Source organism: Coffea eugenioides, chromosome 2 (assembly GCF_003713205.1).
Source record: "Coffea eugenioides isolate CCC68of chromosome 2, Ceug_1.0, whole genome shotgun sequence".
NCBI classification, from domain to species: Eukaryota; Viridiplantae; Streptophyta; class Magnoliopsida; order Gentianales; family Rubiaceae; genus Coffea; species Coffea eugenioides.
In genome coordinates, this window is record NC_040036.1 from 25,136,622 (window position 1) to 25,157,303 (window position 20,682).

General features: G+C 36.8%; 3 protein-coding genes across 3 annotated transcripts; 1 reads left to right on the plus strand and 2 right to left on the minus strand.

Moving 5' to 3' along the window:
- Nucleotides 1-1,758: 1,758 nt before the first annotated feature.
- LOC113762036 (UDP-glucuronate 4-epimerase 3) lies at nucleotides 1,759-3,947 on the minus strand. Its single transcript, XM_027305277.1, has one exon. The coding sequence runs from the start codon at nucleotides 3,453-3,455 to the stop codon at nucleotides 2,142-2,144; it is 1,314 nt and encodes a 437-aa protein (XP_027161078.1). The 5' UTR covers nucleotides 3,456-3,947; the 3' UTR covers nucleotides 1,759-2,141.
- A 4,731-nt stretch (nucleotides 3,948-8,678) lies between these two features.
- On the minus strand, nucleotides 8,679-14,361 carry LOC113759310 (3-phosphoshikimate 1-carboxyvinyltransferase 2). Its single transcript, XM_027301876.1, has 8 exons — nucleotides 13,946-14,361; nucleotides 12,309-12,553; nucleotides 11,970-12,123; nucleotides 10,759-10,973; nucleotides 10,564-10,681; nucleotides 10,076-10,286; nucleotides 9,321-9,382; nucleotides 8,679-9,217 (listed from the first exon to the last, which is right to left on the minus strand). The coding sequence occupies exons 1-8, from the start codon at nucleotides 14,267-14,269 to the stop codon at nucleotides 8,999-9,001; spliced, it is 1,548 nt and encodes a 515-aa protein (XP_027157677.1). The 5' UTR covers nucleotides 14,270-14,361; the 3' UTR covers nucleotides 8,679-8,998.
- A 3,327-nt stretch (nucleotides 14,362-17,688) lies between these two features.
- On the plus strand, nucleotides 17,689-20,382 carry LOC113763716 (pentatricopeptide repeat-containing protein At2g37230-like). Its single transcript, XM_027307621.1, has one exon. The coding sequence runs from the start codon at nucleotides 17,814-17,816 to the stop codon at nucleotides 20,073-20,075; it is 2,262 nt and encodes a 753-aa protein (XP_027163422.1). The 5' UTR covers nucleotides 17,689-17,813; the 3' UTR covers nucleotides 20,076-20,382.
- The last annotated feature ends 300 nt before the right edge of the window (nucleotides 20,383-20,682 follow it).

Sequence of the window (20,682 nt, forward strand, 5' to 3'; positions counted from 1 at the left end):
GCAAGTGGGTAATAAATCTAATATTATGTAGCAACCCAAAATAAAATAACTTATGTCACTTTGATCAATGCATGCTAGACCAAAGTCCATGGGCATTGTAAGTTCGTGAAAAGCAGGCAAGAGCATTCCTCTTCTCTGTTTCGTTTTTCTGTATTTCTAATTTTGCAAACTCAAGATACAGTGCAGCAAGAACTCAGAGTAAAGATAGAAGGCAATGAAGAGCTAGAGTACCCCTTTTGTCTGGGGAATAACACCATTTTGTAACCATCACAAGGAAAATAAAATTTTAATACTTCAACAAATTAAAAAGAAAAGTATGGCAGCCACTTGATCATCTTAAACGCAGACAGAAAAGTAAAAACGGGATAGTCACAATAGGACTTGTACTCCACTTCATTCCCAAATCTCAGCTGCAAGGAAAGTGTAGAAGAGTCTAATTAGATGATTAAGAAGAAAATAAAAGAAAGCATAACAAGCACAACCGTCCCCTTCATGGTTATTCCGTCAGTGAGCTTCCAGTTCTCAATCAACATTTGAAGATGCTACCAAATAGAATAAAAGAAACAAAAGAAGCAATAGGTCGTCCATCTTTGGTATACGTATCAAAAACCCCACATTTAGCCACACAATCAACACCCTTTGATGAATAAATCAGTATTTTACCACCTCATAAAGTCAATTTTCAATTAACTTCATCTATAACGCAAGCACTTCAGCTTTATAATCTTCACAAACTAAAAAAGAATACATGTGAAATTGAACTTAAGATGTAACTTCATCACATGTTCCTTTAGAGCATATTGCATGAAAATACTACTGTTTAAAGCGGACAAGAAAGGGAATTAAACAGATCTCCCAATAAAATAAACTTGTTAAGCACATGAAAGTTCTCAAAGTTTCAATGCTTTAACAATCAAGATAGTCGTCCATCTTTAACAAAATGAAAGCTCTGAAATTTTCATATTTCCTTTATAATTGCACCCATAATTCAAATAAAGTTTAAAAGGCGTATTAGTTTTAAAAATGAAATTATAACAGTAATAAAGTTAGCCAGGTTGATGTTCTACACAAAGCTGCACCTCTTTCAGAAGAGGGCCATAGCAATGTTAAGGTGTAAAAGGATCAGAGTTAGTTTTCTTTATTTGGGATATTTTGTTAACGCCACAGGGAAGGGGAATAAAAGGAAAAAAAAAGTTTCACAGCATCCCTGACATTTCAATGCAGGTGGCTGACTGATGTGTGAACCACAGTACTGCACTAAAAATTCAAATTGCAGGCATCAATCATTTGATTACTTCTCATTAAAGCTTTAAACTTCTACGTTGCTAGTCCAGCTCCAAAAATCCAAAATTGATAGACTCCAGATTAACTTCTAAATTTAGTTCAGCCAACAACACTTTCCTGTTTCCTTAAATGCGTTCTAGAGATTGTGATTGCTGTAAGATCTATTAATGCCTAAAAGCTCATCCCAGGCACAATCTGGTTGCTCTTGGACTAACAGAACTAGCAAGATGGTAACTTGCTTACTGATTCCAACGATCAGAATATGGAAAAACAAATATGGCAGCAGTTGGAAAATTAGGATCATTCGTAGTGATAAAATCAAACCAGAAAACTCTAGCAGGTCAAAATTATAAATTAAAAAAAAAAACAGCATTTTGATCATTGATTGAATATAGATGTGAAATAGGCATCACAGTTAACCTCAAAGTCTCGAGCAAATGCATCAATAAGTAACATACTATCAAACTGCTTAAGTTAAAAAAGAATAATAGCCAAATTATTGTGTGCTATTTTATTTGAGTTCCATAAAGATGATACATGTCCACCAATCGGCAAATTGCTATATGTTACGAATTCTACAATAATGAAGCTACAACAAATTACATCCCCAGGACTGGCAAAAGGTTGTTTTCAAGTTTCTTTTGACACTGATCAGGATGCCCAGCTAATAATTGTCCATTGACCACCAACCTTAAAAACACCTTCATCGTGGGATTGAAATTGCCTCCTTAGAAGGCACCATGAGATATATGCGAACAAGATTATGGGGCAATGAACACAGATATGTTAAAAAACAATCATAAGAATCAAAATGAAGAAGAATCAACTGATCCTAACCACACAAATGAAAGAATATATCACTGGGAACTCTTTTTGCCATTACCATAGTAGCTGAGATACCATCTAACAAACTTCTTCAAACCTGTTTGTAGATCTGTTGTAGGCTTATACCCAAGCTCCCTCTGAGCCAAGCTTATGTTCGCATGCGTAAACTGCACATCCCCATTCCTTGGCAACTTCATTACAGTTCTCTTAGCCTTCACCTTCAACAACCTCTCCAAAATGCTAACAAGATCCGAAACAGGCACAGGTGAAGTATTCCCCAAATTGTACACCCTCAACTGAGCTGGCCCTTTCTTCTTCCCACCACTGCCAGTACTCTTCTCTGCAGTATCCAATGCTGCCAAACAACCCTTCACAATATCATCAATATAGGTAAAATCTCTAGCAACTGTGCCATGATTAGCTGCCTCAAAAATCTGAATTGCCTTCCCCTTCAAAATATCCTTCGTAAAAAAGAAATATGCCATATCTGGCCTCCCCCAGGGTCCATAAACTGTGAAGAACCTCAACCCTGTTAATGAGAGCCCGTAAATGTGATTATAGGTGTGTGCAATCTCCTCGCCAGCCTTTTTAGTTGCAGCATACAAACTTGCGGGGTTATCGGTCCTATCCTTTTCTGAAAATGGGACCTTAGTATTCAATCCATAAACAGAACTAGACGATGCCCAAACAATTGCAGGCTGAGGATTCACGCTTTTGCAAACCTCGAGAACGCTAACAAGCCCAGCAATATTACTATGCACATATGAGCTAGGATTTTCCATGGCATATCTGACGCCAGCCTGAGCAGCCAAATGCATAACATGGGTAAATTGTACAATATCAAAAAGCTTCTTCAGGAGGGCGACGTCATTGATATCACCCTCCACAATGTACACCCCAGAGCGCTCCAAAAGCGCTTGCCGGGCTCTTTTCAATGACTGATCATAGTAATCATTGAAATTATCAAGCCCCAAAACGCCGTCCCCGCGGCGTTTTAAGGCAGCAGAAACATGGGTTCCAACAAAACCAGCAGCCCCGGTAACCAAAACAGACATACCATTTCTTGACCTGACTTTAGCCGAGGCTTTGATCCTTTTCTCCCAATCAGGGCCACCATAGGAGCTGGTTCTGAGGGACCTCCTCGAGGGATCTGCGGTGAGAGATTCTGGGGATGATGAAGAAGGTGATCTGAAGAAGAAGACAAAGATCAGGCCCAAGAAAACAAATGACCAAAAAGTCAGCTTGGCCAGAGAAGAATGGAGCCTTAATCTGTTATAAGGGGATTTCTCCATCTTGAACTTTCCTGGGGTTGATGGGATATTGTCAATGTGCTTCATTTGGGACATTTATTCCGCAAAAATCTTGCAGATTTGAGCAATACCCTTTCTGGGTTGCTCTTCGTTGGGGCCAATCTGGTGGAGGTGGCGTTACTTAAAAAAAACCAAAACAAAAAAAAAAAATTAAAGGTTAGGGTAAAGCCAGAAAAAAATGAATCTTTTTTTCTTTATTTTGATTCTCTTGTGTATTTGATTGGTTTGGTGGGTGGGAAGAAGGCAAAGGGATAATGGGTTGAGGAGAAAGATGAAAATGGGGGGGTGTGTGTGTGGAGATGGTGATATTGAAGGTGGATGATGGAGGTGGTAATGGTATGGGGACTTTTAAAAGGCCTCTGGATTTTATTTTTTTTTTTAAAGGGGAATCTTCTGGTTTCTTGGGAGGGACTGGTTGTTGTTGGTGGTGGTGGTGATGGTTTTACTTTTGTGGGGTTTTCTTGTTTTGGTTCCAGAGAGGAAAGAAAAAATGCTTTCAGATTTTGATGAATGATTAAGGAATGGGTGATTGGAGAGAGAAATGTGAAAGAGAGAGAGAGAGGGAGAGAGAGATTTGAGGGGAGTGGTGGGGAGGGAGAAGAATCAGGTTTGAAGAGTTTTAAAAAATATGTGACTGTAATTAAGATCGGTGATGATGAAGATTCAGACTTCAGAGTTGGATTAAGCAAAGAAGTTCAGTCAAAAGATGACTGTAATTAATGAGTTGGAGCAGACTACCAAATGTTAGTAGTTAATCTTGAGTCAACTTGAAGAGAGTTAAATTTATTAGGGTTTTTAATCATTATTGCCATTTTAGGAAAACCAGAGTCCACATGCAAGCTTGGGTGGAATGAGTTACAGCATGGAGAAGATAAAATGGCCAGTACAAGTAGTTTCAATGGTTGAGGATGCCTCTTCAAATTAAGGCCCCTTTTCATGCTGCTCCCCTGTGCAAGTAAGACTTTTTTTTTTATGCTGGTTTGGTATGGGATTTGTTAGATTTATCCCTTTTTTGGTGTGGGATTTGTTTATTTTGAGTTTAGTGGATAGATTTTGGGATTTGAAGTTTGGTTTTGGGAGGTTGTTGGAGGTTGTGTGGAGTAAATTTTTAGGGTAATTATGAGGGGTTACTAATTTTCACATATCATTGGATGGGATGGTGTGTGAGATTTGTGGGGTTTGAGAATTTTTAATTGCCTCATTAACAACCTAGTCATTCAAAGCATTTTGGAGTAGACCATGTTCAATGTTTTCTTCCTATAATTTTTAGGTTTGACGATTAATAGGAATTGTGAGTTGGCTAAAATTAGCATTATGGTATTAGACCTATTAAGTAATTATTATTGTTGTTGTTCAACACAGGAGAGAAAGAATTAAGTGTACCCTATTTAATGGGTAATGTTACAGACTTACAGCAGTATTTTTATTTTTTCAGAGGAGTAGGATAAATAATTCTACTCCACTATCAATCAAGAGGCGGCTTAGGTGTTATGTAACTTCTTCCTATCCATCCCTTCATCCAATGCATCATCATGCATGGCATCCAAATAAACCATTGAATTTTGACCCTAATGTTTTTTCATTTTTCTCAGATATTAATCCAGTTATTTGAAATAATTACTGTAGCATTTTTTGGGATGTGATGTATGTGAAATAAAAGGTAATTGGAAAAATAAAAAGGTGTGTTGGAAATTGTATTTGTGATGTAAACAAATAATTTTTAGCCATTATTTGACTATCCAAACACACAACACGTTTGTCTGTTTTCGGTTGAAGGAAGAATAATCCTAGTAATTATATGTAAAAGTTTCAAAAATTTCCCATCAAATAAACAATGAAACATGACTAGAATCGATCGTCTCTCAAACACGAAAATAAAAATTAAAAAAAATGAGGGGAAATAGACCTAGGATTTGAAGGCAATGACATTTAAAAAAAAAAAAAAATTGGTGATATATAATGCTTTTCATATCCCATATTATCTAAGTTGATTGCGATAAGAAAATCTGAGATATGATCCTTATGCAACGACCGATTTTGATAATGTCACCCAGATTCTCGTAACTATAATAGTTACATTAATGATAAAATGTTCCATAATTATTTTTTTTATCATTCATGATTGAGAGACCCAACTCTATTAGAACTTCATAGCCAAACATCTTAAGATACAACGTAGCAATTCATTCTTTCTAGAAAAGCAAAACCATAAGAAACCATCCATTTATGAAAAGTTGAAAATATAAAGAATTAGTTCTCGAATTCAGTGAAAAGAATCAAGTATTGCACATGATAACTGGATACTAATAATACTATAGTAAATCACAGCTAGTCATAAGTCATTTCATGGCCAAGAATAACATGTGCATGTATGTGCCTATTTATATTCTATACTATATGACTCGACATTATTATAGCATGTGTGTGTATAAGTGGATATTATTATAGTGTGTATGTATGTGTATGTGTATATATATGTATGTATGTGTGTGTGTGTGTTTTTGCGTGTATTCACTTACAAAAGTTTAGGGTTTAAGGTTTATATCTATAACATGTTTTAAGGTGAGAGTCGAATATCAAGTACAACAAGACGCTCAACCACTAACTTCATTTTCCATTTATCTATAATTGAAAAAGAAATCAAATTTGTAACGCCAGTCATATATACGTAGTATATAACAATAATTACGCAATAACACATTTTGGAATTCATTTTTGCAATGGCCAGCAATGTGTGAAGAGGGCAACTGTGGATGTTTTTATATTTTTGTCTTTTCGTTTTACAAAGGGCTAGTAACCCAGCAATATGTGTTATGGATTCAATTTTCTTGCTTCCTTCTTTTTCACCTTACTAAAGGAGAAAAGAAAACCTACACCAAGTCTATGAGTATAAGTTGGTGTAAGATGACAGTAATATCAAGCTTAATATGTAATATATATCACGGTCATAACTCGGTTAATTTTCAAGATACTTCAATTTTGTATTGACTTTTCAGTGCTCGAAGCAAACCCCCATTTCTCTTATACATCCTCATGATCATATCCATTAGAAACACTACTTCAAATTTTTAGATCCCATAAGAAATAATGACATTAAAGGGTAGATGATTATGGTAGGTTACAAGAAATAATAAAAAGAAAAACACAAATTAAGCAAAAATCTATTGCATTACTACGTTGACTGATCATCCATCCTTATAACTTCTGCATGTCATTTACGTTAGGGCAAATAGTACAACTCAAAACTAAGAACCGAAACATGCACGCAATTTCCTCAGGTTTTTTTTTTTTTTTTTTGTGCGGGAACTTTCACTAGTGTTTCGTAAAATATTATATAAATCTCTAAAACACGTTTCTTCAAGCATTGCTACAAGCAAAAACTCATACTCAGGCTGCAAAAGAAAACGTCATTTTTCTTAAAGATAACGTTATTTTACTCTAGCTGGATCATGTTTTACTCCAAAAAAGCTACACATTATCCTGCTATTCTCAAATAAAAATACTACAAATAGCAGCTGATGAGTACGAGGGAGAAGAGAAGTATAATGGATTGGAATTAACAAAATCAATGGGAAAGAATTGCATGCTTTCACTATTATCTTTCTTGAGAATCAAAACAAAGAAAGGCTTTTTCTTTCTCTGGCTTGGAATATTTTGATGAGGAATATAATTCTCATAAGATGTGGACTTTCGACGGTACTGTTGATAACAGTATGGACAGCAAGACTTTTGATCTTTTCCCTCAGCATGATTGATAATGTGTTTTCTTCCTTTCCACCGACTTGCTGCATTCATCTTTTCAGTCTCTGGAAACCTGAAATTTTGGACTTTGGTTTTTCCTTCAAAACATGGCCCTTATCTTCTTTCTCTGTATTTGATCAGTTTGAGGTGGGGGTGGGTTGGGTGAGATTTGGAGGTGAATTAATGGTAGAGAGGAAAGGAGACAAAATCATGTGAGAGTTGGGGTTGTCAGTCACACTTAGTGTGTGGTAATACTTGAAAGGAAGGCAAAAGCCCCTTTTCAAGAACTCTTTTATTTCTAGTGTCTTATGTCCCAATTTTGGTTAGGCTACTGCTAGCATCATGTGATGAATGTGTACGTGAAGATTATTGGTTAGAAAAACAGCACTAGACTACTAGACTTGACCAAACTAGTGCTAGTTTCCTTCAGCTCAAAGCTCATTGTCACCTTGCAAGTAAAATGGAGTGATCTCCAAGATACTTAAAAAAAAGTTTTCTGCCACCCCAAATAGTAGGATAAATTCCTAGAGCAGGAACTGACAGTTTGTTGGGTATCCTATATGTTTTACAAGAAAAGTTAAATCTGCGGTCGATGTGCAAAATACTAGAAAAATATGAAATACTAACATGAATGAGACAGACGGCCACCGTCTGCTACATGTGACTATCTGAAGCGGAAGGTAAGGGAACCATGTCTTTCCTAGCAGTTTCTTTTATAAGTCAGCATCATGTTCCCTGCTTTTCTACTTAATAAAACCCACGCAAGCAAGATTGACAGATAAATGAACTTTACAGATCTGAAAAGCATGAAGACAAGCTCATAGAAAAAGATGGATTTGTTGTTGTTATTGTCGGTTCCCAGATTTTCAGCTCCTCTTCAGGTTCCTAAATGCACATTGTCAAAAATTCCATAAACAATGTGAGAAAAGACTGGAACTTCTTGAAGCCAAATTCTGCACTCTTTGTTTTCTTCTGTTTGCTTGTTTTAGGTGCACACAAACTTATCCCTTGCATGACATAGTCATAGAAAGGTAAAAGAAAAGTCTGAAAGTTCAACAAGCGCAGGGCTTGGATGCCTACTTTAACCTACTTAACGTAAGGAAAATGAATTCTGCCTCCTCCGCGAAAGACTATGCATTTGACTAAAGCCAGCTAAGTTTGTCTGGTTTCCAGAAGGTATAGTTAGTGGATTCAACCAGTATCACGGTCTGTCTTTGAAAGGACTCGGGGCTTCTCTTGCTGGCAAATGCATTCAAAGTCAATACTCTCAAGTTTCCTTGTCTAGCAGCCTGGCAGCTCACAAAGAGCCCATCATCAGCCTACCAAACTTTTTAAGAAGTTGCAGACTGATTGCCATGTAGTATGCTGCGGCAATCTACTTTCTTCCAACTGTTTTCTACACGGCTTTAACTCTATCTGCATGTCCCACGTTCTTTTTAGTGTCCATTCGTGCAAAATACAAAGTTTTCACTTTCCCACCGCGCGAGACTCTGACCAAGTAAATATACGGATATCCAATGTGAAACTATCAATTTTAATGACTTTCATTCAAATGCAGAGCCAACAAAAAGGGATCTTTCCATGTAATAAGTTGCTAGAGATACACACACTCGTTTACCAAGAATTTGAGTTAAACCAGCACACAGATTTTAATCTATCCACGGCTTCAGCAAAACAACTTGACTTCCTGACCCATGTTGAACACTCTCACTAAGATAAGGGGCTGCAAGCATCCAACATCTCCTGCACAAAGAGACTGGAAACTCCATTCTTGTAGCAGCCCTCTAAAATTGTTCACATTCTTTATGTGATGCTACATATCGTTCCAAAAAGTTTATTCAGTGCTTTGAGAACTTTTCAAGGACATCAAAGTAATCAGGGAAGGTTTTGCGTGTGCAGCCAGGATCCTTGATGGTTACAGGAACACCTGCACATGCCGCCAGAGAAAAAGCCATAGCCATTCTGTGATCATCATAAGTATCAATTGATGTAATATTTAACTTCTCTGGTGGAGTGATTATGCAGTAATCTGGCCCTTCTTCAACTGTAGCCCCTAACTGAAATTGTAGGAAATGTATGGATGAGTGTTACAAGGAGAATTTTCGAGAAAACATGCAAGGCTTGTGAGATTGAAAAATAATGATGCATCACAAAATTAACCTTTCTAAGCTCTGTGCATATAGCAATCATCCGCTCAGTTTCCTTCACTCTCCAGCTAGCCACTGAGAACATAAGTTAAGTCAGACGAAATATCTCAGGGTGATGAAGAAATAGCAAAGGAAACAGGCAGAGTATTAAAACAGAAAAGAAAAGCTAAAAGCAGATTATCAGATCATGCATACTGACGCGGAGCTAGGACCGGTAACCGATCCTAACCTCAAAAATCTATTGGATTCTAAACTCATGTACTGTTCAAGATAATCCAGTTCTCATAAGTTACAGAATAATGGTATATTTATCCTCGAAAGCATATTTTCCAATTGTAAATACCTAAGAAATTAACAAATTCCTAGTTCAGCTAATAAGACATTAGACCAGATTACCATACGATCCAAACATTTTCACATTATGCTGTAGACAAAGAAAACTGAAATATCAATTTTCAAGGATGAATTCAAAGAGGTATCCTTAACACGACAATAAGTTCTATTTTAAACTTGCCGTAGAGCATTAATCAAGGAATTCCTAGTTTTCTCAAAAGAATTCGCTTTGCATAAAGTATTATATTATGGAATATGATTCCAAATTATTCATATTATATAGCTTATGAACACCTAGAAACTAATGGCATTTTGCTTCTTGTTAACGAAAAGCCAATTATGTCCTGATCAGTGATCTAGAACTTCTGTTATTCCAATGAAATTTGAAACAGCTTTAATTGACTCTTATATTCGGTAAACCAGTAACATTCATACCATCTCTTATTGCAGTGGAACCATCCGCGAAAAGTGCAACTACAGCAAGGGTCATGGCAACATCTGGCATTTTGTTCATGTTGATATCAATGGCACGAAGGTGTTTTCTTCTGGAAGAATCCCTCCGCGGTCCTTTAACAATAACACTGTTTTCTGTCCAGGTGACTTCAGCACCCATTTCCTCAAGAACCTCAGCAAATTTCACGTCACCCTTTAGAAAGGAAAGAAACAAAAAGAAATGAGATGATGAATGCCATGCAATTTACGTGCACAAAACATTCAAAACCATGTTAGCAAGGTGATACTGCATAACCTATTTAAATCCAAGATACTTTAAGTTTGCAGCAACACAACATTCACTTCTCAATAAAAGACAAGAGTCAAGTTTTCACCATGGACATAACGCAGAAAGGGCCTTCTTGTCTGAATGACGTAATTATCTTCAGAACAAGAAAAAGAGAGATACAACATGCCAGCATGCATTTTACCTGTAAACTGCCAGTCCCACAACCTTCGACGGTAATGGTACCACCAGTAACAGCTGCACCAGCTAAGAAGTAACTGGCACTTGAGGCATCACCTTCAACATAAGCTTTTCCAGGAGACCTGACAAAATGATAATCTTTTTACTTGCTACACAACAAGCTACTAAAGTCCATTTTACTCAATACAAGTACACTTACTTGTATTTCTGACCCCCATGAACCAGGAATCTGTCCCAACTACCACTATGCTCTACAGTGACCCCAAACCGGTCCATCAGTTTCAAAGTCATTTCAACATAAGGAACAGAAATGAGTTTATCAATAATTTCAATCTCAACATCTCCTAGAGCCAGTGGAGCTGCCATGAGTAAAGCAGTTAGGTATTGACTACTGATAGATCCAGAGAGCTTCACCTGCCAGTGATGATCAAAATACATGTTCATCGTCAATCCAAGTAACCTATTTCAAAATATAGTAAGATAAGAAAAAGAGAGCCCAGCCCCACGAGTCCCATGCCTTTCTTGGTAGGCCATGCCATTTCTGAGAAGTCTTTCTTCATTCAGAGGCAGAAGCAGAATTGCAAGGATGAAATGAATAGTGATTCCCAGTACTAAACCCAACAACCCACTAAAGAAATTTTACCATTGTCCCATCCAATGCTGTGCATATATGAAATTGTATTTCTCATTCACAGATTCATGTTTGTTTAGACTAATTACCCACACTTTGGTCCTGCTTTTGATTTTGTTACTAAGAGGGGAAGAAAATCAGGACCAAATGCTTGGCAGTTCCTGGTGGAGCTTATTGAGTGCTGAACCCAGTAAGAAAGTGTAAAATAGGTGGTCTTTGCAAAAATGTTTAGCAAAAATATTCCCCTTGCATCTTGGTCACTTTTACAATTTCATTAATAAGCAATCTCCATGGGGCTTCATAATTTACAAGTCACTTTCTCATTACTTTGAATCTCTCATTTTCTATACTTAATTGTCTAATTAAGTATCCGTTTCTTGAATCAGGACTGAAGCTAATCCAAGCTTCACAACAAATTGAAAGAAGAAAACAGATTGGCGAAATGACATTGGCCCGGAGCCTCGACAAGGGGAGGTGATAGTGGATATTCTGTCTTGGGGTGTACAGTAGCACCTGATCAACCCCCAGAAATTAATAAAATAATTACATTAGCCCAGAATCCAAAAACACAAAAACAAAAGAGTGTGGTGAACATCATTGTCTGCCCTGCTAACAAGAGGAATGTCTCAGAAGTGGAGAATGACAAGTCAGCTGCAATGTCTACACAGCTCTTCTTTTCTCATGCATGCGTATATTAATAAAGCATGGATTGTCCTCTTTGCTTTTCTTTTAAATCAAGGAATAAGCAATTAAGCATGTTTAGACGATGTTAAACTCACCTTCCCCCCGGGAAGGCCTCCCTTTCCCACTACACGAACTGGGGGGCAATTTGTACCAAGAAAACAATCAACATCAGAACCAAGCTGCTTAAGACCAGAGACCAGATCACCAATTGGCCTCTCCCTCATTCTAGGAACTCCATCAAGTACATAGCTGAAACATAAAATTCCAGTTTGAATTTAACTTCATTAATTTAAAAAACAAAGTAACTATCCCGAAAATGCAATCATGGTGAGCAATCACTAATTTCTGAGGAAAATTTTAAACCAATTTGCAGCATACATATTAATATATAAAAGTTGGGTGACATTTGTAACTAGAAAAATAAGGATATGGACCTTGAATTCCCACCAGCAGCAGCAACTGCTGCAGTCAATGGGCGCATAGCTGTTCCAGCATTTCCCAGGAATAGTTGAATTTCACCTTTAGATTCTTTACCAACAGGAAATAGACCACCACAACCTTCTACAATTGCTTGCTGTACAGCGCGATTATCTTCCACATGCAGACCCAGTGTCTTTAAAGCACCGAGCATGTAATGGATATCATCACTGTCCAACAAGTTATCAACAACAGTTCTTCCCTGGGAAACAAGCAGAACTGAAATCCAATAAGTTCTTGAGATTGAGGATTATTGTGATTCTTTAACAGAAATACTACTTTGTAAAAGAACTAAACCAAAAAGCGATTAGAAACATTTTATGTATGCGTTGCTATTGTAAACAATAGCCAATCCTGGGACGAAATTATTATATAAGAGCATTCTGTTAGGATAGCGAAACTATAACATAATGCAGACTACAGTTAAGTTGCATCCATCAGAAGAGCAATCTACAGAATTATCAATATCTTATGGTCTGTTTTGAGGTGGAAAACTTCTCAATTCTGAATGAAACTACGAACTGTAGAACCAGCATAAACATGCCACAATTTGGTCTCTTCTTGCAGGCAAAAGATTACAGGAGCACCTTTTCAAATACAAGAAAATCTCATTTCTTTCTTGCTTTTCCATATTCTTTTGTTTTATTTTCTTCTGAATGGGTGGAGAGGGAGAATAGAGTGAGGGGCGGACTTAAACACATATTGTAGAAAATCAGTTCTAACAACTTTTAGTGACCAATTTTTTATAGAACTTCTTTCCTTATAGAAACAAAGTAAAAGACAGATAAAGTCTAGTTAATTTCGTATAAGAACAACTAAAGACTAAACATGAAGAACCCATTAAATTTTTATCCAATAACTGCAAATTTAGAGACAGAAGTGCATGAAAATGCTGCAACTCAAGTTTCCAATCTCAGATAATAGACTAAACAAATATACATATGCATATACATATATATATATATATATATATATATATATATATTAAAAGCTGTGCTTGCATCTATATAGCACTCTTACAACAATTATGAACTTCCAAAAGATTGCTCTCAAGAGTCTTTCAGCTCTCGTAAAGTCACCATGACTAGAATCCTGAATCATCTCCAACACACTTGGCAAAACTAGAAAAGTCAAGTGCAAAAGGTGCTTAACATTCCCTCTTATCTTTTCAGTCATTAATCTGTAATAAAAGCAAGTGAACACTGAACAAGATTTGGTTCTTTTGAATATACGCTCCAAATTACTTGCATCGTCTGACTGAAAGTGCTTTAACTACAGTCCTTGAACCTAACCAGTCTCCATTAGCCAACTTTTGTAAAATACAGCATTCTACTGCATGAAGTCTTTCAAACACACGTACTCCACATCCCACAATGAACTGAATCAAAACTCCAAATTAACCAAATGCAGGTTAATTTGAAAAAATATATAATTCCTAAAGAGGAAAGAAGTCAAAATCAACAATTCATCAAGAGTATAATGATTAAACAGAAATGTATAGCACAAAGAAGAAGAAAAAGTCACTCATAGTAGCTTTTACAATGCTTAGCAGAAGGGTCGTATAACTGCATGATTCTTAAATATTATAGATTACCTCAGCCAGGGCAGCAAGGAGAAGAATGCGATTGGAGAGGGATTTTGAGCCAGGCAACTTGACGGTGCCAGATATCTCTTTAATAGGCTGAAGCACAATCTCTGGCACAGTAGACGGCTTCTCAGCCGCGGCCACTGAAGCAAAAACCTTCAAAGGAGACCTACCTCTAGTCAACATCGAATCTTTACTCAAAACCCATGAATATTTTGGTGAACCTTTCGCAATTCTTGACCCAAAGATTAAAGAATGTGGTGAAGAATACTGGTTTTGGAGTTTTGAGACTTTAGGTGTAGTGAATTGAGGAGCTTGGATTGCTTGAGCCATTTCTCCTTTTGCTGCAGAATAGAGGGGACAAGGATGAGAAGTAATCCCTCTTTCTTGCTTTATGTTCTTTCAATTTAAGTTCTGATGCAGCTACCAATTATTTGGGATGGAGGAGGGGTTAGGTAGGCAGGGAAGGGAAGTTGGATTGGAAGACTTGGGGGGGTTTGGTTTGGTGGGGTCCCATAACAATAGTGAGAAAATAAGCAATTCGGCAAGAATGGTCCCATGACAATAGTGATCCCATAGATTTGACTGTCACCGTTCTACCAACCACTTTTGTCCGTTAAACAAGCATATAGACTAAAATAGTTGGAGTGGTGCGGGTGCCTAATGCCAATGGTTTGCCATAGCTTAAGAGCATTACAATTTGAGTCACTTCCAACTTCAAGAACCCTTTGCATTCCCCCAACAGCCACCACAACTACCCCTTAATCCCACGCCCGGGAGGAAAGAAAGAGAGAGAGAATCTTTTTGTTTCTTTTTATTTTGTCATTTTGATTATACAAAAATAGTTGCCAAGTTAAAGTCAATCATATACATTCATTCAACTTCTAGTTTAACAATTCGGCTAATAATGTTTGCTTTGAGATAATCATTATGAAATAATGTTACTGATATAGTGTATACGGTTTTGTTATTGAATGTATGTCACTTAATTTCAAATTGAATTTGAATATCATTTTTTTTTACATATGTAGCGTATGTTCAAAAAATGATAAATTATCAGCTGTCATTTTTATCATTATTAGATGTATGTCACTTAATTTTAAATTGAATTTTAATGTCATTTTGTATATATGGGACACATATTAAAAAATGATAGCGTAAAGACAAACTCAATCGTAGTCCGAGTTTTAAGTACTTTAAGATTTTCTTTTCGGTCTTCCAAACGCTTTAAGAGCGTATTAGGAATAAGGGTAAAAAACAAAAAGGCCCCCTGTGGTTAACCTAATACATAGAAAAGCTCCCCATGGTTTCAAAATATACAACACGATCCCTCATGCTTTGAACTAAATTGTAAAGGTGACGGAATCCGTTAAACTTAACGGAAATGGACGAAATGACCAAAATGCACTGATATAATTAAGCAAAAGACAGCTCAAAAAAATCATTTGTTTTATTCTCTAAGTAGAGAGAATTGAGGGTTAAGGGGTAGAATATGTATATTTGATAAAAAATAGGCATAAAAAATTTTTTTTAGGTTCCAATAAGTCATTTCCGTTAAGTTTAACGGATTCCGTCACCTTTATAATTTAGTTCAAAACATGAGGTGTCGTATTGTATATTTTGAAACCATAGGGGATTTTTCTGTGTATTAGGCTTACCACAGGGGGCTTTTTTGTTTTTTACCCGGAATAATAATTATCTGTCAATCTATACGTCCCGTGTGTCCCTAACCGACATACTGCACTTATGAGTTTCTAGCCTGTGAATTGTGACTTAAAAAAAAAACCCAAATTGTGAAGTTGATCATTTTTTACTTTTTCCCCCCTTAAAATTTTGAAAGCTTGTTGTCTTCGTTTTTTTATTGGTTGATTGGAAATTACAACAACATCGCCAGGGAAGTAGTTCAATCGGGGTGAAAGCATGAGATCAAGCATTCAACTACTTCATGTTTTTGATTGATAAGATGTAATTAAGTCACCAGTAACTATTCCTAGTTGGAAATGACTCTCTATGAAATTTCAATAATAGTAAAAGAAAATAAAAATTACTCTTAATTGAATTTTTTAGTAGAAGGAAAAGAGTCTGTAATTTTTTTTAGTAACCATGGGTTGTTAGGGATTGTGAGATTCTTTTAAGTGTAATGTATCCTTTATTTCCTGGATAATTAGAAGAAATCCAGAGAATGATCATTCTTGCTTTTGTATCTTTCCTTGCCTTTTCTATCTTGGGTGAACAATGGGCATGAACACGGTTTTCCAACCCATGGTCAGATATAAGGGTGGTGTTCATCGGTTTTGGTTAAAAAAAAAAAAAAAAACTCAAATTTTTTTTTGATTTTTTTTCAACAAAGTCACATTCAATTACCATCCAAACTTTTATTTGGTAATTGAATAGTGGTAATTGGATCTCGACTGAATAATTGGCATTTCAAGAAAATATCGAAAATTTAAGATTGATTTTCTAATATGCATTAGCTAAGTATATTTAATATGTAATTAATAATATAAAAGTTATTAGTAATATGTTAATTAATATGCTTTTAAAGTCACATATTTGTTTATAAGCATAAATTATAACTTATAACATTATTGATTAATACATTAATAATATGATACTAGTAGGCATGAAATATATTTTTAATTAAAATACGATAATTTTGATCGGTGATCTGGAATTCAAGAATCGTATTTCAATATTCATTCCCAAATTATTTTACCAAGTTTTAAGATTAGACCTTAAGCAATTTTTTCGAATTCTGTTTTACCAATATCCAATTTTCGATCTAAATTGAATCGGTCATTCAATTCTTTGGAAGTGTGAACCCTAAGTTAAAGAGCTGACAAAGCAAATCCTTTGTCTTCGTTAACAAAAAAAAAAAAAAAAAAAGTGACATGGGTGCTGAATGGGACCTAATGAGATGAGCAATGAGAGAAAGAACAAGCAAGAATCAAATTCAACAACTTGCTGAAGGTGCCAAGCAAATCCAACGGAAAAAACCTATGGATGCATTGCATGGACAACAACACATTAATACGTGCCATTCATTAGTTTTTATCTCACATACATCACATCACAAAAAGTGCTACAGTAAAAATATCCCAAATAATCCCAAATAACTTACAATCCAAACAAACAATATACTTTTTGTGATGTGATGTATGTGAGATAAAAAGGTGTATTGAAAATTGTAATGATGATGTAAGCAAATAAAACTGGGTAAATAATGCTCAATCCAAACAAACCTGGTACCGGTGAATAGAAATGATCTAAATGTTCAGTTTAGTACCTTAATTATCAAGATGTAAAATGGATTAATCCCAATCTTTTGTGCTAATAGTACATTAGATTGTATCGAGTCATCATTTATTTTGTAAATACTTTTGTTTCAAGTAATACAATACTCATAGACCTCGTTTGGCAAGCGAGTTTTTTGAGTGTTTGTCTAAAACTTTACTGTTGAAGTTTTTAAAAAATTTTTTGAAATGTATAAATTTTTAAATATTTTGAAATGTATAGTTTAAAAACTTTAAAAAAATTTCGAGACTACTGTAACTAAAGTTTTTAAAAAATTTATAGCAGACAAACTTAGCAAAAAATTCAAATGCCAAACAGGGGTTCGACAAAAAAAAAAAAAAAAAAAAAAGGCTTAACAACTGCGCGGTGCATGGTTGGGCCATGAACCACGTTCACTCGACCACCAACCCAACTCCTCCTCCCTTAAAGGCTTAAACCCTAACAGTGCTTGAGTTACTGCTTTCCTTTCCACAACTCCATCTCTCCCTCTCTCGTCTCTCCCATGGAAGTCTGAGCGTAAAACTTCAATCCCTCACTTTCCCAAATCCCTCCCGGATCAAAACCTTAAAAATCGATTCGAAGAATGGCGTATCTTTCAGCTTCGAAACCATCTCATTTCCATCCCAGAAACCTCTCAAATGTCTCCACCCCACTTTCGCTAAAATCCCTCTTCTTCTTCTGCTCATCCCCAGGTAGTAACCCAGATCAGGGAACAGCGCCCATTTCACCAACTGAATCCACTGGGCCAGAAACACGGAATGTTGATCCTGCGGCAACGCCATCCAGAAGCCCAAGAGGTAAGCATCGTCGTCTTCAGAAAAACCCAGAAAAATTAGAAGATATTATCTGTAGAATGATGGCTAATCGTGCTTGGACTACCCGTTTACAGAATTCTATTCGCAATTTGGTTCCTAGCTTTGATCATGAACTTGTTTATAATGTACTTCATGGTGCGAAAAACTCTGAGCACGCGCTCCAGTTCTTCAGATGGGTGGAAAGGGCTGGACTTTTTCAGCATACTAGAGAAACCCATTTGAAAATTATTGAGATTTTAGGCCGAGCTTCGAAGCTCAATCACGCCAGGTGTATTCTGTTGGATCTGCCACAAAAGGGGGTCGAGTGGGATGAGGATATGTGGGTTCTGTTGATTGAGAGCTATGGTAGCGCGGGCATTGTGCAGGAGAGTGTGCAGCTGTTTCAAAAAATGGAGGAGTTGGGGGTTCAGAGGACGATAAAAACGTATGATGCTTTGTTTAAGGTTATAATGCGCAGAGGGCGGTATGGGATGGCCAAGAGGTACTTTAATAAGATGTTGAAGGAGGGGATTGAGCCCACAAGGCATACCTATAACCTTATGATTTGGGGGTTTTTCCTTTCTTCGAAAGTGGAAAGTGCGGTAAGGTTCTTTGAGGAGATGAAAAGTAGGGAAATTTCACCTGATGTTGTCACTTATAATACCATGATCAATGGGTATTGTCGTGTTAAAAACATGGAGGAGGCTGAGAAGTATTTCGTGGAGATGAAGGGGAGGAATTTAGAGCCATCAGTGATAACTTACACGACTTTGATTAAGGGTTTTGTTTCTGCTGGGGGAGTTGACAATGCATTGAGATTTCTGGAAGAAATGAAGAAATTTGGGATTAAGCCAAATGCTATTACGTACTCAACCTTGTTGCCAGGGCTGTGTGATGCAGACAAGATGTCCGAAGCTGATAAGATTTTGAAGGAGATGGTCGAAAGACATATTGCTCCAAATGATGACTCAATCTTCACGAGACTGTTGTCTGGACAGTGCGAGGCAGGTCATTTGGATGCGGCTGCTGATGTGCTCAAAGCAATGATTCGCTTGAGTATTCCAACAGACGCTGGGCATTATGGTATCCTGATAGAGAATTTCTGTAAGGCTGGTGCGTATCAACGAGCTGTTCAATTGTTGGATAAGCTTATAGAGAAGGAAATCATCTTAAGACCACAGACTACTTTGCAAATGGAGCCTAGTGCTTACAATCCAGTCATTGAGCATCTATGCAACAATGGACAGACAAGAAAAGCTGAGTTGCTTTTGCGACAGTTGATGAAAATGGGTGTCCAGGATCCAGTTGCCTTCAACAATCTGATTCGTGGCCATTCAAAAGAAGGTACTCCTGAGTCAGCTTCTGAACTTTTGACAATCATGGTTAGGAGGAAGGTTGTTTCAGAAGCAAGTGCTCACGTATCACTTATCGAAAGTTACTTGACCAAGGATGAGCCTGCTGATGCTAAGTCAGCTTTGGATACTATGATTGAGAATGGTCATCTGCCAGACTCGTCTCTATATAGGTCAGTGATGGAGAGCTTGTTTGCAGATGGAAGGGTTCAAACAGCAAGCAGGGTGATGATGACTATGCTGGAGAAGGGTGTGAAAGAGCACATGGATTTGATTGCTAAAATCTTGGAGGCTCTCCTTCTGAGGGGCCATGTAGAGGAAGCCCTGGGAAGAATTGAATTGCTTATGCAAAATGGACTTGCACCTAACTTTGATAATCTTCTGTCCATTCTCTGTGAGAAAGGGAAGACAATTGCTGCTTTGAAGTTGTTAGATCATTGTTTACAGAGAGATTATAGTGTTGACTTCTCCAGCTATGATAAAGTTTTGGATGGCCTTTTAGCTGCTGGAAAAACTCTTAATGCATATTCAATTCTGTGCAAGATAACGGAGAAAGGAGGAGTTACAGACAAAAATAGCTATGAAGACTTAATCAAGACCCTTAATGCAGAGGGAAACACTAAGCAAGCAGATATTCTTTCAAGAATGATCATGGCCTCCGATAGCAAGAAAGGAAAGAAACAAGCGGCTATGGCATAGTTGGCCGCCTCTTTATTCTGGACTCTTCGAATTTGAGGGTTACAACTTTTGATTTTAGCATACTTTAACGTGATATTATGGGTTTAGCTAAGTGGCAGAATAGTTCAGGTCAAATTGCATGTCTTTTTTAATCTTAAATAGCAGAATCTAATTGTTTTCTGTAGAAATTATGAAAGTCTACCTCTTCAGAATAAATAAAAGAAGGAAATATGCTGCTGAGGTTTTCATAAAAGCATATAACCTTGTATTCATATTATTGACACTTTGACACTGTACTGTATACAAGAAAGCCAAATTTTTGCATTTATTATCGGGTTATTGCTGTTGAGAAATGAGAACTGCTAGAGCTTTGCAGGATCATCTATCATTGAAGGATTTCTAATCCCGATTTACATGGAAAGCATCCGTCTTGATATCTAAGAAGCTCTCTGCGTAGGAACAGCCTCTGGGTACATTGTGCTTCAGCATATGACACTGTAATATTCCAGCTCGTGGAAATATAATTACATTGTTGTCTTTGTGTTTTGGTTTTTGATAAGGTCAACTGTTTCGCTATTTTCTTAACTGCACCTTGATGATGAGTGAAGTATGGCTTATCTTGCTTTGT

Excerpts from the sequence above, each read along its gene's own strand:
- LOC113763716 (XM_027307621.1), top strand. The coding sequence starts at position 17,814 with ATGGCGTATCTTTCAGCTTCGAAACCATCTCATTTCCATCCCAGAAAC.
- LOC113762036 (XM_027305277.1), bottom strand. The coding sequence starts at position 3,455 with ATGTCCCAAATGAAGCACATTGACAATATCCCATCAACCCCAGGAAAG.
- LOC113759310 (XM_027301876.1), bottom strand. The coding sequence starts at position 14,269 with ATGGCTCAAGCAATCCAAGCTCCTCAATTCACTACACCTAAAGTCTCA. Across the intron at positions 12,124-12,308 it reads GCTGCTGGTGGGAATTCAAG|CTATGTACTTGATGGAGTTC; the intron begins GTCCATATCCTT and ends TTTATGTTTCAG. Across the intron at positions 10,974-11,969 it reads GAGGCCTTCCCGGGGGGAAG|GTGAAGCTCTCTGGATCTAT; the intron begins GTGAGTTTAACA and ends CATCACTGGCAG.